The sequence below is a fragment of the Panulirus ornatus genome, chromosome 49 (assembly GCF_036320965.1).
Source record: "Panulirus ornatus isolate Po-2019 chromosome 49, ASM3632096v1, whole genome shotgun sequence".
Lineage (NCBI taxonomy): Eukaryota > Metazoa > Arthropoda > Malacostraca > Decapoda > Palinuridae > Panulirus > Panulirus ornatus.
Genome location: NC_092272.1, coordinates 8212515 through 8232403, shown reverse-complemented (window position 1 = coordinate 8232403; position 19889 = coordinate 8212515). Strand labels below are relative to the sequence as shown.

Below are 19889 nucleotides of genomic sequence, written 5' to 3'. Positions count from 1 at the left end.
CTCTCACCTTTTTCCATTCTGTACTCAGTCTTTCCTGGTACTTCCTCACACAAGTCTCCTTTCCAAGCTCACTTACTCTCCACTCTCTTCACCCCAACATTCTCTCCTCTTTTCTGAAAACCTCTACAAATCTTCATGATCAGACATCCTTCCAGTTGCACCTCTCAGCGCATTAACATCCAAGTCTCTCTTTCGTGCGCCTGTCAATTAACATGTAATCCAATAATGCTCTCTGGCCATCTCTCTTACTTACATAAGTATACTTATGTATATCTCTCTTTTTACACCAGGTATTCCTAATCACCAGTCCTTTTTCAGCACATAAATCTACAAGCTCTTCACCATTTCCATTTACAGCACTGAACACCCCATGTACACCAATTATTCCCTCAACTGCCACATTACTCACCTTTGCATTCAAATCACCCATCACTATAACTCAGTCTCGTGCATCAAAACTACTAACACACTCACTCAGCTGCTCCCAAAACACTTGCCTCTCATGATCTTTCTTCTATGCCCAGCTGCATATGCACCAATAATCACCCATCTCTCTCCATCTACTTTCAGTTTTTACCCATATCAATCTAGAGTTTACTTTCTTACACTCTATCACATACTCCCATCACTCCTGTTTCAGGAGTAGTGCTACTCCTTCCCTTGCTCTTGTCCTCTCACCAACCCCTGACTTTACTCCCAAAACATTCCCAAATCACTCTTCCCCTTTACCCTTGAGCTTCTTTTCACTCAAGAGCCACAACATCTAGGTTCCTTTCTTCAAACATATTACCTATCTCTCTTTTTTTCTCATCTTGGTTACATCCACACACATTTAGACATCCCAGTCTGAGCCTTCGAGGAGGATGAGCACTCCCCGCGTGACTCCTTCCTCTGTTTCCCCTTTTAGAAAGTTAAAATACAAATAATATAAATATAAATAAACATGACAGCTAGAGCCTGAGTGTCAATGAATGTGGCCTTCTATCTGTTTTCCTGGCACTACGCCGCTGAAGCAGGGGGTAGCGTACTATTTCCTTTTTGGTAGGATAGTGACAGGAATGAATGAAGGCAAGCAAGTGTGAATATGTACATAGTATATATGTATATGTCTCTTTTGTGTATGTACATATATATTACATTGTTGATATGTATATGTATGTATATATGCGTGTATGGGCATTTATGTGTATATGTGCATACATGAGTAGATGGATCATTCTTTGTGTGTTTCCTGGCACTACCTCATTGATGCGGGAAACAGTGATTAAGTATAATAAAACATTATATATATATATATATATATATATATATATATATATATATATATATACACATGGTATGGAAAGGTGAAACAATGAAACACAAGAGTACGCAGCAATATTATATTTCTTTGTTTCACTGCATGAGGTTTCTTGGAAAGAATAACAGAAACATTAAAAGCAAGCCCTGCATATACACCAAAGGTTATCCTAGTGCCTTTTAAATACCAACTCTACCTCCTCTTGTTGACTTGATGTTACTTGTAGGTTCCTCTGCCTTCGCTTCTGTCACAATCATTGTTCTTGCTACTTTGGCAAACTTGTAGAATCCTTCCCGTTGATTTGTAGATTTGTTAGAAATGACATATGCTGCCTCACATTTTTCCATCAGCCTTTCCCATATATTTTAGCAATATATATATATATATATATATATATATATATATATATATATATATATATATATATATATATATATATATTTCTTTCTTTCAAACTATTCGCCATTTCCCGCATTAGCAAGGTAGCATTAAGAACAGAGGACTGGGCCTCTGAGGGATTATCCTCACCTGACCCCCTTCTCTGTTCCTTCTCTTGGAAAGTTAAAACAAAAAAAACATATATATATTTTTATTATTGTACTTAATCACTGTTTTTCGTGTCAGCGAGGTAGCACCAGGAAACAGACAAAGAATGGCACAACCATTCATATAAACACACATATATATATACATATATATATAAACACCCATACACACACATGTACATGCATATACATATATTTTATCTATTTATTTATTTATTTATTTTACTTTGTCGCTGTCTCCCGCGTTAGCGAGGTAGCGCAAGGAAACAGACGAAAGAATGGCCCAACCCGCCCATATACACATGTATATACATACATGTCCACACATGCACAATATACATACCTATACATCTCAATGTACACATATATATACACACACAGACATATACATATATACACATGTACATAATTCATACTGTCTGCCTTTATTTGTTCCCATCGCCACCCCGCCACACATGGAATAACAACCCCCTTCCCCCTCATGTGTGCGAGGTAGCGCTAGGAAAAACACCAAAGGCCCCATTCGTTCACACTCAGTCTCTAGCTGTCATGTAATAATGCACCGAAACCACAGCTCCCTTTCCACATCCAGGCCCCACCCACTTTGCATGGTTTACCCCAGACACTTCACATGCCCTGGTTCAATCCACTGACAGCACGTCGACCCCGGTATACCACATCGTTCCAACTCACCCTATTCCTTGCACGCCTTTCACCCTCCTGCATGTTCAGGCCCCGATCACTCAAAATCTTTTTCACTCCATCTTTCCACCTCCAATTTGGTCTCCCACTTCTCCTCGTTCCCTCCACCTCTGACACATATATCCTCTTGGTCAATTTTTCCCTACTCATTCTCTCCATGTGACCAAACCATTCCAAAACACCCTCTTCTGCTCTCTCAACCACGCTCTTTTTATTTCCACACATCTCTCTCACCCTTATATTACTTACTCGATCAAACCACCTCACACCACATATTGTCCTCAAACATCTCATTTCCAGCACATCCACCCTCCTACGCACAACTCTATCCATAGCCCACGCCTCGCAACCATACAACATTGTTGGAACCACTATTCCTTCAAACATACCCATTTTTGCTTTCCGAGATACTGTTCTCGACTTCCACACATTCTTCAAGGCTCCCAGAATTTTTGCCCCCTCTCCCGCCCTATGATTCACTTCCACTTCCATGGTTCCATCCGCTGCCAGATCCACTCCCAGATATCTAAAACACTTCACTTCCTCCAGCTTTTCTCCATTCAAACTTACCTCCCAATTGACTTGACCCTCAACCCTACTGTACCTAATAACCTTGCTCTTATTCACATTTACTCTTAACTTTCTTCTTTCACACACTTTACCAAACTCAGTCACCAGCTTCTGCAGTTTCTCACATGAATCAGCCACCAGCGCTGTATCATCAGCGAACAACAACTGACTCACTTCCCAAGCTCTCTCATCCCCAACAGACTTCATACTTGCCCCTCTTTCCAAAACTCTTGCATTCACCTCCCTAACAACCCCATCCATAAACAAATTAAACAACCATGGAGACATCACACACCCCTGCTGCGAACCTACATTCACTGAGAACCAATCACTTTCCTCTCTTCCTACACGTACACATGCCTTACATCCTTGATAAAAACTTTTCACTGCTTCTAACAACTTGCCTCCCACACCATATATTCTTAATACCTTCCACAGAGCATCTCTATCAACTCTATCATATGCCTTCTCCAGATCCATAAATGCTACATACATATCCATTTGCTTTTCTAAGTATTTCTCACATACATTCTTCAAAGCAAACACCTGATCCACACATCCTCTACCACTTCTGAAACCACACTGCTCTTCCCCAATCTGATGCTCTGTACATGCCTTCACCCTCTCAATCAATACCCTCCCATATAATTTACCATGAATACTCAACAAACTTATACCTCTGTAATTTGAGCACTCACTCTTATCCCCTTTGCCTTTGTACAATGGCACTATGCACGCATTCCGCCAATCCTCAGGCACCTCACCATGAGTCATACATACATTAAATAACCTTACCAACCAGTCAATAATACAGTCACCCCCTTTTTTAATAAATTCCACTGCAATACCATCCAAACCTGCTGCCTTGCCGGCTTTCATCTTCCGCAAAGCTTTTACTACCTCTTCTCTGTTTACCAAATCATTTTCCCTAACCCTCTCACTTTGCACACCACCTCGACCAAAACACCCTATATCTGCCACTCTATCATCAAAAACATTCAACAAACCTTCAAAATACTCACTCCATCTCCTTCTCACATCACCACTACTTGTTATCACCTCCCCATTTGCGCCCTTCACTGAGGTTCCCATTTGCTCCCTTGTCTTACGCACTTTATTTACCTCCTTCCAGAACATCTTTTTATTCTCCCTAAAATTTAATGATACTCTCTCACCCCAACTCTCATTTGCCCTCTTTTTCACCTCTTGCACCTTTCTCTTGACCTCCTGTCTCTTTCTTTTATACATCTCCCACTCAATTGCATTTCTTCCCTGCAAAAATCGTCCAAATGCCTCTCTCTTCTCTTTCACTAATAATCTTACTTCTTCATCCCACCACTCACTACCCTTTCTAATCAACCCACCTCCCACTCTTCTCATGCCACAAGAATCTTTTGCGCAATCCATCACTGATTCCCTAAATACATCCCATTCCTCCCCCACTCCCCTTACTTCCATTGTTCTCACCTTTTTCCATTCTGTACTCAGTCTCTCCTGGTACTTCCTCACACAATATAAAGATGAAAAGGTCTGTGGGGCCTGGATGTGGAAAGGGAGCTGTGGTTTCTGTGCATTACACATGAAAGCTAGAGAATTAGCATGAGTGGACGAGGCCTTTCTTCATCTGTTTCCGGGACTATCTTACTGACTAAGGAGAGGCGATCAGGTGTGGGAGGGATGATGATCAGATATCCCACCAGCTCCCCTCTCAGCATATTCACATCCAAGCCTCTCTTTTGAATGCCTATCAATTAGCCTTTAATCCAAGAATGCTCATGTAACATCTTTTCTATTCACTCACCATACAGAATACCCAACACCCCCCAGTTATACCTTCAACTGCTACATTATCTCTGTTGCATTTAAATCACCATCACTAATACCTAGTCTCTGGTATGAAAACTGCTGACACACCCACACAGCTGTTCCCAAAACACTAATCTCTCATCACTTTTCTTTTCGTAGCCATGTGTGTAAGCACTAATAATCATCTACTTCTCATAATCCATTTTCTTCTTTACTCACACCAATATGAGGCTCTCATTTCCTTAAAACTCTTTCACACATTACTCCAACTCCTGCTTCAGCAGCAATACTTCCTACACCTTTGCTCTTGCCCTCTCACTAACCCCTGACTTCACCACTAAGGCATTGCCAAACCATTCTTTCCCCTTACCTTGTGCCTTGTTTCACTCAGAGATAAAACATTCAGGTTCCTTTCCTCACACATACTACCCATCTCTCCTTTCTTCTCATCTTGGTTACATCCAAATACATTCTGACGTCCCAGCTGGAGCCTCCAAGGAGGATGAGCACTTCGAGCTTAGCTCACTGCTCCATCTTTTATAAATATATATATCCAAAGGCCACTTTGACTAACAGGAGCTGCAAATAAAATATATATATCATACTTTATATTCATTCGTTCATTATACTTAATCGCCATTTCTAGTGTCAGCGAGGTACCGCAAGGAAACAGATGAAGAATGGCTCAACCACCCACATACACATGTATATATAAATGCCCATACATGCACATATACATTTCAACATATACACATATATATACATGCACAGACATATACATATATACACATGTACATATTCACACTTGCTGCCTTCATCCATTCCCGTCGCCACCCCGCCACACATGAAATAGCATCTCCCTCCCTCCAACGAGGTAGCACCAGGAAAAGATAAAAAAGGCCACATTTGTTCACACTCAGTCTCTAGCTGTCATGTGTAATGCACCAAAACCACAGCTCCCTTTCCACAGCCAGGCCCACAGACCTTTCCATGGTTTACCCCAGATGCTTGACATGCCCTGGTTCAATCCACTGACAGCATGTCAACCCCAGTATACCACATTGTTCTAATTCACAGGGAAATTATATGGGAGGGTATTGATTGAGAGGGTGAAGACAAGTACACAGCATCAGATTGGGGAAGAACAGTGTGGTTTCAGAAGTGGTAGAGGATGTGTGGATCAGGTGTATGCTTTGAAGAATGTATGTGAGAAATACTTAGAAAAACAAATGGATTTGTATGTAGCATTTATGGAACTGGAGAAGGCATATGATAGAGTTAATAGAGATGCTTTGTATAAGGTATTAAGAGTATATGGTATGGGAGGTAAGATGCTAGAAGCAGTGAAAAGTTTTTATCAAGGATGTAAGGCATGTGTACAGGTAGGAAGAGAGGAAAGTGATTGGTTCCCGGTGAATGCTGGTTTGCGGCAGGGATGTGTGATGTCTCCATGGTTGTTTAATTTGTTTATGGATGGGGTTGTTAGGGAAGTGAATGCAAGAGTTTTGGAGAGAGGGGCAAGTATGCAGTCTGTTGTGGATGAGAGGGCTTGGGAAGTGAGTCAGCTGTTGTTCACTGATGATACAGCGCTGGTGGCTGATTCTGGTGAGAAACTACAGAAGCTGGTGACTGAGTTTGGTAAAGTGTTCGAGAGAAGAAAGCCGAGAGTAAATGTGAATAAGTGCAAGGATATTAGGTTCAGTAGGGTTGAGGGACAAGTCATTTGGGAGGTAAGTTTGAATGGAGAAAAACTGGCGGAAGTGAAGTGTTTTGGATGTCTGGGAGTGGATTTAGCAGCAGATGGAACCACAGAAGCAGAAATGAGTCACAGGGTGGGGAAGGGGGAGAAGGTTCTGGGAGCATTGAAGAGTGGGTGAGAGGTGAGAACATTATCTTGGAGAGCAAAAATGGTATGTTTGAAGGAATAGTGATTCCAACAATGTTATATGGTTGCGAGGCATGGGCTATAGATAGGGTTGAACAGAGGAGGGTGGATCTGTTGGATATGAGATGTTTGACAACAATATGTGGTGTGAAGTGGTTTGATTAAGTAATGAAAGGCTATGACAGATGTGTGGGAATAAAAAGAGTGTGGTTGGGAGAGCAGAAGAGGGTGTTTTGAAATGGCTTGGTCACATGGAGAGAATGAGTGAGGAAAGATTGACAAAGAGGATATATGTGTCAGAGGTGGAGGGAAGGAGAAGTGGGAGACCAAATTGGAGGTGGAAGGATGGAGTGAAAAAGATTTTTAGCAATCGGGGCTAGAACATACAGGAGGGTGAAAGGCATGCAAGGAATAGAGTGAATTGGAACAATGTGGTACACTGGGGTCGACATGCTGTCAATGGATTGAACCAGGGAATGTGAACCATCTGGGGTAAACCATGGAAAGTTTTGTGGGACCCAGATATGGAGTGGGAGTTGTGGCTTCAGTGCATTACTCATGAGAACTAGAGACTGAGTGTGAACGAATGTGGCCTTTGTTGTCTTTTCCTATAATACCTCGCACGCGCGTGGGGGGGAGGGGAATGTCATTTCATGTGTGCCGTGGTGGCAATGGAAATGGATGAAGGCAGAAAGTATGAATATGTACATGTGTGCATATGTATATGTCTGTGTATGTATATGTATGTATATGGTGAAATGTATAGGTATGTATAGGTGCGTGTGTGGGCATTTATATATATACATGTGCATGTGGGTGGGTTGGGCCATTCTTTCGTCTATTTCCTTGCGCTACCTCGCTAATGCGTGAGACAGCGACAAAGTATAATAAATAAATTCTTTTTTATATTTATTATACATAATCATCAGTGAGGTAGCACTAGGAAACAGGCGAAGAATGGCCCATCCACTCACATACACATTTATGTACATAAACACCCACAATATGCACATATACATACATATCAACATATACATACATATACTTACACAGACATTGCACATATACACATGTACATATTCATGCTTGCCTTCATCCATGCCTGTCGCTACCCCGTCCCACAGGAAATGCTATCCCCTGCTTCAGCAAGGCAATGCCAGGAATATAGACAAAAAAGGCCCCATCCGTTCACATTCAGTCTCTAGCTGTTATGGGTAAGTGTTGCCAGAATCTGCCTGCTCAAGGTTACACCACAAGTGAAAAATCACTTTGGCAAGGCTGTACCATTGGGAGTACAGTCTCATCAAAGAACTCACTCCTACATTTCCTTGCTACTGGAAGCAGCACAGCCTTGGACTGCACAAACCTAAAAGAAAGATCCTGGGTAACAAAATGGCTCTTTTAAAAAACTGATCTTGGGATAATCATACATAAAATAAATAAAGACAAATATAGAAAAAGGTGTGAAACAGCAGAGCAAATCCTATTTACACTACATGGCAAGCAGGACACTTCTACAGCTCATAATACAGAATATATAACTTACTTTTTTCAGTGTACCCTACAACCCAACCTGGGAATACAAGGAAGAGGAAAATAGATAAGATAAGAACTGGACAAAAGGAAGAAAAGTGACAAAACAACGTTATGTAATGTACATAATTAGAGTACCTATTCGTCTTAAGGCTCAGATATCAATCATATTTCCAAATAATTCCACAAAGGGCCTTATACATAAAAAAAGTATTAACATCAAGTAATTTCTTATACTTGATCACCATTTCCTGCGTTAGAGATAGCACCAGGAACAGATAAAAAAAAGGTCATATCCGTTCATGTCCATTCTCTAACCACAGCTCACTATCTACAACCATGTCCTGCAGACCTTTACATGGTTTACCCTGAAAGCTTCACAGGCTCTGGTTCTGTCCAATGGCAGCACATCGACCCCAGTATACCACATCACTCCACTTCACTCTATCCTGTGCATGCTTTTGACCTTCCTGCATGTTCATGCCCCAATCACTCAAAATCTTTTTCACTCCATCATTCCATCTCCAATTTGGTCTCCTTGTTCCCTCCATTTCTGACACATATATATCCTCTTTTGTTAACCCTACCTCACTCATTCTCTTCATATATCCAAACCATTTCAGCAAACCCTCTTCTGCTCTCTCAACCATGCTCTTTTTATTACCACACATCTCTCTTACCCTTTTCTTGCTCGATCAAACCACCTCACACCAAATACTGTCCACAAACACATCATTTCCAAAACATCCACCCTTCTCTTTATCTATATAGTACTTTCTCAATACTCATTATGGTCAGTGAAATGGCAGACTCAGTAGCTTGTTGTGGGTCAGTGACATGTTCCATTCTAAAACAGGAGGAACCATTGCTTAGTGTTTTCCTTCACTTTTTATGTCCTATGTTCTGTGGTCTATCTGTCTATCTATATCTCTGATGTCTGTTCCAACTGAAACTCCCTCAAAGGGGTAACCACGGCAACAGTCTCCATAACTAAAGAACTCCACAGCTGCTTCTTAGCCTTTAGTGACTCACCCTTAACAGGCCACTGGTTTGTTTCTTACATATATTTAATCATTATATTCAATCGGTTTCCTGTGTCAGCGAGGAAGCACAAGGAAACAGACGAAGAATGGCCCAACTACTCATATACGCATATATATATATATATATATATATATATATATATATACAGAGGGGGCCAGGTGAGGATATTCCAAAAAAGGCCCAGTCCTCTGTTCTTAACGCTACCTCGCTAACGCGGGAAATGGCAAATAGTCTAAAAGAAAAGAAAGATATATATATATATATATATATATATATATATTTTTTTTTTTTTTTTTTTTTTTTTAATACTTTGTCGCTGTCTCCCGCGTTTGCGAGGTAGCGCGAGGAAACAGACGAAAGAAATGGCCCAACCCCCATACACACGTACATACACACGTCCACACACGCAAATATACATACCTACACAGCTTTCCATGGTTTACCCCAGACGCTTCACATGCCTTGATTCAATCCACTGACAGCACGTCAACCCCTGTATACCACATCGCTCCAATTCACTCTATTCCTTGCCCTCCTTTCACCCTCCTGCATGTTCAGGCCCCGATCACACAAAATCTTTTTCACTCCATCTTTCCACCTCCAATTTGGTCTCCCTCTTCTCCTCGTTCCCTCCACCTCCGACACATATATCCTCTTGGTCAATCTTTCCTCACTCATTCTCTCCATGTGCCCAAACCATTTCAAAACACCCTCTTCTGCTCTCTCAACCACGCTCTTTTTATTTCCACACATCTCTCTTACCCTTACGTTACTTACTCGATCAAACCACCTCACACCACACATTGTCCTCAAACATCTCATTTCCAGCACATCCATCCTCCTGCGCACAACTCTATCCATAGCCCACGCCTCGCAACCATACAACATTGTTGGAACCACTATTCCTTCAAACATACCCATTTTTGCTTTCCGAGATAATGTTCTCGACTTCCACACATTTTTCAAGGCTCCCAAAATTTTCGCCCCCTCCCCCACCCTATGATCCACTTCCGCTTCCATGGTTCCATCCGCTGACAGATCCACTCCCAGATATCTAAAACACTTCACTTCCTCCAGTTTTTCTCCATTCAAACTCACCTCCCAATTGACTTGACCCTCAACCCTACTGTACCTAATAACCTTGCTCTTATTCACATTTACTCTTAACTTTCTTCTTCCACACACTTTACCAAACTCAGTCACCAGCTTCTGCAGTTTCTCACATGAATCAGCCACCAGCGCTGTATCATCAGCGAACAACAACTGACTCACTTCCCAAGCTCTCTCATCCCCAACAGACTTCATACTTGCCCCTCTTTCCAGGACTCTTGCATTTACCTCCCTAACAACCCCATCCATAAACAAATTAAACAACCATGGAGACATCACACACCCCTGCCGCAAACCTACATTCACTGAGAACCAATCACTTTCCTCTCTTCCTACACGTACACATGCCTTACATCCTCGATAAAAACTTTTCACTGCTTCTAACAACTTGCCTCCCACACCATATATTCTTAATACCTTCCACAGAGCATCTCTATCAACTCTATCATATGCCTTCTCCAGATCCATAAATGCTACATACATATATATATATATATATATATATATATATACATCAATGCCCATACATGCACATATGCACATATACACACATACATATTCATACTTGCTGCATTCATCCATTCCCATCACCACCCTGCCACACAGGAAACAGCATCCCCCCTCCTCCTCCTCCAGTGGGGTAGTGCCAGGAAATGACAAAATGCCATATTCATTCACACTCAGTCTCTAGTTGTGATGTGTAATGCACCGAAACCACAGCTCCCTTTCCACATCCAGGCCCCACAGGCCTTTCCATGGTTTATGCCAGACACTTCACATGCCCACATTGGCGAATACCACCATTTATCCTGAGAGAAATGCACACTAGCCATGTATGTACTCATATGTACTAGCATACGGAGAACTATAAACCCATAACCTTAAGGGAGTGCATTCATGAAGGTACGTAACTACACATCCAGCTAACCCACACTACTGATCTGCCTGAGCACCATGACGAAACCTCACCAACACTAATCCCCAAACTACCCAAGAAGGTGTGTTGAAATTTTCTACTCTCAATGAGTGTGGCATGTATGGGGTTAAAATTCAAGACAGCACAGAGGAAATAAGTGTTAGATCAGTGGCAAAAAAAGCAGTGTAATATGGTTTTGAATACTAGTAAAAACAGTTTTAGAGACCTAAGTAAGTAGCAGGTGCTGGCTTTATTGCCATTTCCCATGTTTGGATCCATCTTAAGACCAGAACTATCTACCTCTGGGCACAAGGTCACTTGGGCAGACCAAAATAGGCAAGTATGATTTCATGATAATGTCATTGTTGCATGAATGAGGCTGTGTGACTTGACTAACTTCTTTTACCTGATATAGTTACTCAGAATTCATAACATGTCTTCTTTCTAAAATAACACCTACTTTCATATCTTTCAATGATAACCAAAGACAGAATCCTTTAATCATTAAAACTAGCACCCAGTTACAAATCTTTCAATGATAACCACAGACAGAATCCTAATCATTAAAACTAACTCTTTAACAACCATGAAAAGTATGCATTACCAGAGTCCACCTACATGAGGTTACACCATGAGTTTTAAGTCAATCTCAACGAGGTTGTATCATCGTCAAGAGATGACTGGAGTACAGTTTCATCAAAGAATTCACTCTGAAGGAGTCGATCCTTTCCCTACAACCGATTGTAAAACATCAGTAAGGCTGTAAGAACCCCATCAAAGGGATCCCAGGATTATAAAATTATTTTTTTTGTATATACTTGCTATTTCCCATGTCAGCAAGGAAGCACTTAAAAAGATGAAGAAATGGCCACATTCACACTAATCCATTCTCTACCTGTCACGTATAATGCACAGACACTAAAGCCCCATGTCAACAACCAAGCCCTACAGACATTTCTATGGCTTCCTCCGACCACTTCATATGCCCTGGTTCAGAGTGTATGAATTTTTTGTATAAAATAAATCATACATACATAAATACATTTACATAATGGTCATTGAAGGTAAATATAAAGCACATGGAAATGCTGCTGTATAAAACAGTTAATATCTACGATTGTAAAAGCTTTCCTATGTATAAATGCCCAATCAAAGTGAAAAGAATAGGCAATATTTTGAAGAATTCAAGTTAATGTCAGAAGCATGATATGACCACACCAATTTCCTCACTTAGTTATTTCAGCTGATTCCCAAGTTTTGCTGTTTTGTAGTCTGATCGAAGTTGGATGAAGCTGGCTAGTACTGTGCGATCTAAACCACTCTGAAAATGAATCAAAATATTTGGTGTTGTAAAATCATTACATATAGGTACATGGATTACCTTAAAAACTTAGCAATAAATCATTCTGTTACTCTGATAGTTGTTACATTATGCACATATGGACAACATACTCTATGAGTGCCCAGTAGTTATGGTATAAATAGTAGCAGTCAAAAAAGCATTATGCTGCCAGACTGTTAATACTGAAACCACAGAAATAGCATTAAAATTCTGGTGACCAGCAGTATCAGCATTCAACATTAACAAAAGGTGTAATGCAGCACACTGAACCGGAATGGCAGCAGCAACAGAGTCAACACAACAGCATCTACATTATCTACAAAGAAGTTGCAGCAATTACATTACAGCAGTCACAACTACTTCACAGTAGGAGAAGCTACACTCAATTTGTACCAAGTAATATTAATTGCAAAAGTTGTGGTATTGGAAGACATAACAACAATAACACTAGAAATGCACCTGCTGCTGTGGTAAAGCAAATGCATATACAGTTATCATGGCCAAGGTAATGACTCCATCATGTTACCATAAGAATTCAACTTCCATATATCAAGAAGTACCACTTTATTTCATACTGTATTGAAAGTAACATCTGGCAGTGCCAAATAGATTTGCACAATGTATCTCTACTTCCTTCTAATCATTATCATATTATCATACTTTGTTGCTGTCTCCCGCATTAGCAAGGTAGCACAAGGAAACAGACGAAAGAATGGCCCAATCCAACCACATACAAATGTATATAAATACACGTCCACACACGTGCATATACATACCTATACATTTCAACGTATACACATATATACGTATACAGACATATACATATATACACATGTACATAATTCATACTTGCTGCCTTTAATCACTCCCGTCGCAACCCCACTACACGTGAAATGACAACCCCCTATAACTGCATGTGCGCGAGGTAGCGCTAAGAAAAGACAACAAAGGCCCCATTCGTTCACAATCAGTCTCTAGCTGTCATGCATAATGCACTGAACCCACAGCTTCCTTTCCACATCCAGGCCCCACAAAACTTTCCATGGTTTACCCCAGACACTACACATGCCCTGGTTCAATCCACTAACAGCACGGCGACCCCGGTATACCACATCGTTCCAATTCACTCTATTCCTTGCATGCCTTTCACTCTCTTGCATGTTCAGGCCCCAATCACTCAAAATCTTTTTCAACCCATCTTTCCACCTCCAATTTGGTCTCCCACTTCTTGTTCCCTCCACCTCTGACACATATATCATCTTTGTAAAGCTTTCCTCACTCATTCTCTCCATGTGACCAAACCATTTCAAAACACCCTCTTCTGCTCTCTCAACAGCACTCTTTGTACTACCACACATCTCTCTTACCCTTTCATTACTTACTCAATCAAACCACCTCACACCACACATTGTCCTCAAACATCTCATTTCCAACACATCCACCCACCTCAGCACAACTCTATCTATAGACCACGCCTCGCAACCATATAACATTGTTGGAACCACTATTCCTTCAAACATACCTATTTTTGCTTTCCGAGATAATGTTCTCGACTTCCACACATTTTTCAACGCTCCCAGGACCTTTGCCCCCTCCCCCAACTCTGTAACTCACTTCTGCTTCCATGGTTCCATCTGCTGCCAAATCCACTCCCAGATACCTAAAACACTTCACTTCTTCCAGTTTTTCTCCATTCAAACTTACCTCCCAATTGACTTGTCCCTCAATCCCACTGTACCTAATAACCTTGCTCTTATTCACATTTACTCTCAGCTTTCTTCTTTCACATACTTTACCAAACTCAGTCACCACCTTATGCAGTTTCTCACCCAAATCAGCCACCAGCGCTGTATCATCAGCGAACAACAACTGACTCACTTCCCAAGTTCTCTCATCCACAACAGACTGCATACTTGCTCCTCTTTCCAAAACTCTTGCATTCACCTCCCTAACAACCCCGTCCATAAACAAATTAAGCAACCATGGAGACATCACGCACCCCCGCCACAAACCGACATTCAATGAGAACCAATCACTTTCCTCTCTTCCTACTCATACACATGCCTAACATTATCGATAAAAACTTTTCACTGCTTCTAACAACTTGCCTCCCACACCATATATTCTTAATACCTTCCACAGAGCATCTCTATCAACTCTATCATATGCCTTCCACAGATCCATAAATGCTACATACAAATCCATTTGCTTTTCTAAGTATTTCCCACAAACATTCTTCAAAGCAAACACCTGATACACACATCCTCTACCACTTCTGAAACCACACTGCTCTTCCTCAATCTGATGCTCTGTACATGCCTTCACCCTCTCAACCAATACCCTCCCATATAATTTCCCAGGAATACTCAACAAACTTATACCTCTGTCATTTGAACAATCCCCTTTGCCTTTGTACAACGGCACTATGCATGCATTCTGCCAATCCTCAGGCACCTCACCATGATTCATACATACATTAAATATCATTACCAACCAGTCAACAATACAGTCACCCCCTTTTTTAATAAATTCCACTGCAATACAATCCAAACCCGACGCCTTGCTGGCTTTCATCTTCCGCAAAGCTTTTACTACATCTTCTCTGTTTACCAAATCATTCTCCCTAACCCTCTCACTTCGCACACCACCTGGACCTAAACACCCTATATCAGCCACTCTATCATCAGACACATTCAACAAACCTTCAAAATACTCCATCTCCTCACATCGCCATTACTTATCACCTCCCTATTAGCCCCCTTCATCAATGTTCCCATTTGTTCTCTTGTCTTACACACTTTATTTACCTCCTTCCAAAACATCTTTTTATTCTCCCTAAAATTTAATAATACTCTCTCACCCCAACTCTCATTTGCCCTCTTTTTCACCTCTTGCACCTTTCTCTTGACCTCCTGCCTCTTTTGTTTATACATCTCCCAGTTATTTGCACTATTTCCCTACAAAACTCATCCAAATGCCTCTCTTCTCTTTCACCAATAATCTTACTTCATCCCACCAATCACTACCCTTTCTAATCTGCCCACCTCCACACTTCTCATGCCACAAGCATCTTTGCACAAGCCATCACTATTTCCCTAAATACATTCCATTCCTCCCCTACTCCCCTTGCGTCCTTTGCTCTCACCTTTTTCCATTATGCACTCAGTTTCTCCTGGTACTTCCTCACACAAGTCTCCTTCCCAAGCTCACTTACTCTCACCACTCTCTTCACCCCAACATTCTCTTTTCTTTTCTGAAAACCTCTAATCTTAACCTTTGCCTCCACACGATAATATCTCACCTAATAATAAAATATTACCTCCTAAAAATTTCTGATATATCTTCAAATCTTGGATACCTTTGGAAATTTGGATGAACCACTTACCAGCTGATCTCCAGAACAAACCATTTTTAGGTTTTCTGGGGAGACTTGGAGAAGCTTGCAGAGAGTATGGAGGGTGTCAAAGAGGGAATTCACTTGTGGTATCTTAAAACTGGCAACACACTTTCTGTACTCATTTACATCACAGATCACAGCCATCGCTCCTGAAAAATATAAACAGATGGGATGAATCAATGCATGCTTTCAAGAAAGAAAATTTTTGTTTTTTAAACACAAATGGAACTGATGAGCAAGCACAGGTGCAAGTTCAGGGGGACATTCTTTCAGTGTGGTTTTTAAACTAAAACAGAACAAATGAGCATGCACTGGTGCAAGTTCAGAAGCACACTCAGTACATTTACTCTCAACTTTCTCCTTTTACATATTCTCCTAAACTCAGATACTATCTCACAAGTTTCTCACTTAAATCAGCCATCAGCAAGCAACTGGCAGCCACCATCCTCAACCCATCCCCAAGAGACTGCATACCTGCTTCTTTCTCCTAGATCCTTGCATTTACCTCATTCACCATCCCAGCCACAACCAAACTAAATAACCATGGTGATATTACAAACCCCTGCTGCAGACCCACCTTCACCTAGATCCATTCACCCTCTTCTCACCTACAAGCATATATGCCTTACTCTCTTAAAAAACTACTCATTGCTTATGTTAGCTTTCCTCTCACACCATACATTCATAGCACCTTCCACAGAGAATCTCCCTCAACACTATCATATGTTGTTTCTCACATTCCTAAGAGCAAAACCTAATCCACACATCCTTTACAACTCCTAGAACCAAAGTGTTCCTCCCCAGTCTAATTGTCTGTACATGCCATCACCTCTCTCAATCAACCCTCTTCCAAACAACTTACCAGCAATCTTGGGTTTTTATGATGAGGTCAAGATAAATCAAGTAGGAGTCTGTAGGGTTTTGCTGTGGATGGCAGACTCTGACCTCAGGACATAATAGTGTACATGAATTGCAAGGACTGCAAATGAGGCCACTGTTCACCTGTTCCTAATACTAACTCACAAATGCAGAAAAAAGCACTTCATCAAAACTTAAATAATTCAAAAAACTGTTTAAACATCCTGCCCAAAACCAGTAGATTTTATGGAATCTATTAGCCCAAACACCTGCTCTGCACATTTGTCAGAGGTACCAAGCATGTAAAGCAAGTAATATTTCTAACTCTTTCACTGAAGCTGGTCCATTAATCAATGTGAATAATTCTTGAATCAGCAGCCTCTACCTTGAGGCACAATATATGGCCATAAATACAGGTGCGGAAGATGAAAGCCAGCAAGGGTTTGGATGGTATTGCAGTGGAATTTATAAGAAAAAAGGGGGTGACTGTATTGTTGACTAGTTGGTAAGGTTATTTAATGTATGTATGACTCATAGTGAGACGCCTGAGGATTGGCAGAATGCATGCATAGTGCCATTGTACAAAGGCAAAGGGGAAAAAGATGAGTGCTCAAATGACACAGGTATAAGTTTGTTGAGTATTCCTGGTAAATTATATGGGAGGGTATTGATTGAGAGGGTGAAGGCATGTACAGAGCATCAGATTGAGGAAGAGCAGTGTGGTTTCAGAAGTGGTAGAGGATGTGTGGATCAGGTGTTTGCTTTGAAGAATGTTTGTGGGAAATACTTAGAAAAGCAAATGGATTTGTAAGTAGCATTTATGGATCTGTAGAAGGCATGTGATAGAGTTGATAGAGATGCTCTGTGGAAGGTATTAAGAATATATGGTGTGGGAGGCAAGTTGTTAGAAGCAGTGAAAAGTTTTTATCGATAATGTTAGGCATGTGTATGAGTAGGAAGAGAGAAAAGTGATTGGTTCTCAGTGAATGTAGGTTTGCGGCAGGGGTGTGTGATGTCTCCATAGTTGCTTAATTTGTTTATGGATGGGGTTGTTAGGGAGGTGAATGCAAGAGTTTTGGAAAGAGGGGCAAGTATGCAGTCTGTTGTGGATGAGAGAGAGCTTGGGAAGTGAGTCAGTTGTTGTTCGCTGATGATACAGTGCTGATGGCTGATTTGAATGAAAAACTGTAGAAGCTGGTGAGTGAGTTTGGTAAAGTGTGTGAAAGAAGAAAGCTGAGAGTAAATGTGAATAAGAGCAAGGTTATTAGGTACAGTGGGGTTGAGGGACAAGTCAATTGGGAGGCAAGTTTGAATGGAGAAAAATTGGAGGAAGTGTTTTAGATATCTAGGAGTGGATTTGGCAGCGGATGGAACCATGGAAGCAGAAGTGAATCATAGGGTGGGGGAGGGGGCAAAAGCTCTGGGAGCCTTGAAGAATGTGTGGAAGTGAAGAACTTTATCTCAGAAGCAAAAATGGGTATGTTTGAAGGAATAGTGGTTCCAACAATGTTATATGGTTGCGAGGCATGGGCTATGGATAGAGTTAAGCGGAGGAGGGTGGATGTGCTGGAAATGAGATGTTTGAGGACAATGTGTGGTGTGAGGTAGTTTGATCGAGTAAGTAATAATGGGGTAAGAGAGATGAGTGGTAATAAAAAGAGTGTGGTTGAGAGAGCAGAAGAGTGTGTTTTGAAATGGTTGGGTCACATGGAGAGAATGAGTGAGGAAAGATCGACCAAGAGGATATATGTGTTAGAGGTGGAGGGAACGAGGGAATTGGAGGTGGAAGGATGGAGTGAAAAAGATTTTGAGTGATCGGGGCCTGAACATGCAGGAGGGTGAAAGGCGTGCAAGAAATAGAGTGAACTGGAACGATGTGGTGTACCGGGGTCAACGTGCTGTCAATGGATTGAACCAGGGCATGTGTAGCGTCTGGGGTAAACCATGGAAAGTTCTGTGGGGCCTGGATGTGGAAAGGGAGCAGTGGTTTCAGTGCATTATTACATGACAGCTAGAGACTGAGTGCGAACGAATGTGGCCTTTGTTGTCTTTTCCTAGCGCTACCTCGCGCACATGAAGGGGGGAGGGGGTTGTCATTTCATGTGTGGCAGAGTGGTGATGGGAATGAATAAAGGCAGACTATTAATTATGTACATGAGCATACTGCCTGTGATTTAAAGCATTTGTAACTATAGAACAATGACAGGACAAACTAAAATCAGTGGATGTAGAGGGGGCTGGCTGAGATGATTATGCAGTCAATTTTTGTACATTCTCTAAGCTATTTGAAGGTCACTGTCTTTATTATGTGCACTCAGCAAGTATATATTGCCCTCTCCAAGTGTCATAAATGATGTATATATCTACTGCAACTGTTGAGCAACTTCTGTGTCATGAACTGTAAATGAATCATAAAACTTAAGGAGCATGAGATGTGATATAGATTGCAAACAGTGAATTAGATTTTTTTCTTTTAATTTAGGTGAATGTATCATGTCCCTTAACTACTTATGATTATTATAGCAACTCTGCTTACACTTTTTTTTAATTTTGTCAGATTACTAACCCTCAGAATAAGAGTTTAGGATTAGAACCTGGAAGGGCATATTTGTCTGGGCTGGATTTCATTGATTTGTGTGACTCCAAAAAGTAGCTGAACTTAAAATTGGTTCTTTAAAAGTAAAAAAGTGAAAGAGCATAGGGAAGTACTATGGAGAAAATACTATGAGTACTATAGCCAGACAGCATTTACAATGAATAGGGGAGAAAGAATACTTCCCACGTATTCCCTGCATGTCGTAGAAGGCGACTAAAAGGGGAGGGAGCGGGGGGCTGGAAATCCTCCCCTCTCGTTTTTTTTTAATTTTCCAAAAGAAGGAAC

General features: G+C 41.1%; 1 protein-coding gene across 1 annotated transcript in view; it reads right to left on the bottom strand.

The window, feature by feature from the left end:
- Nucleotides 1-1368: 1368 nt before the first annotated feature.
- Sec10 (Exocyst complex component Sec10) overlaps nucleotides 1369-19889 on the bottom strand; it is a 78912-nt gene continuing 60391 nt past the window's right edge. Inside the window, exons 15-16 of the mRNA XM_071690944.1 lie at nucleotides 16139-16299; nucleotides 1369-12732 (exon numbers count right to left, since the gene is read on the bottom strand). Of these exons, the coding sequence (XP_071547045.1) occupies nucleotides 12646-12732; nucleotides 16139-16299 (248 nt within the window). The 3' untranslated portion in view covers nucleotides 1369-12645. The remainder of the gene's footprint in view (nucleotides 12733-16138; nucleotides 16300-19889) is intronic.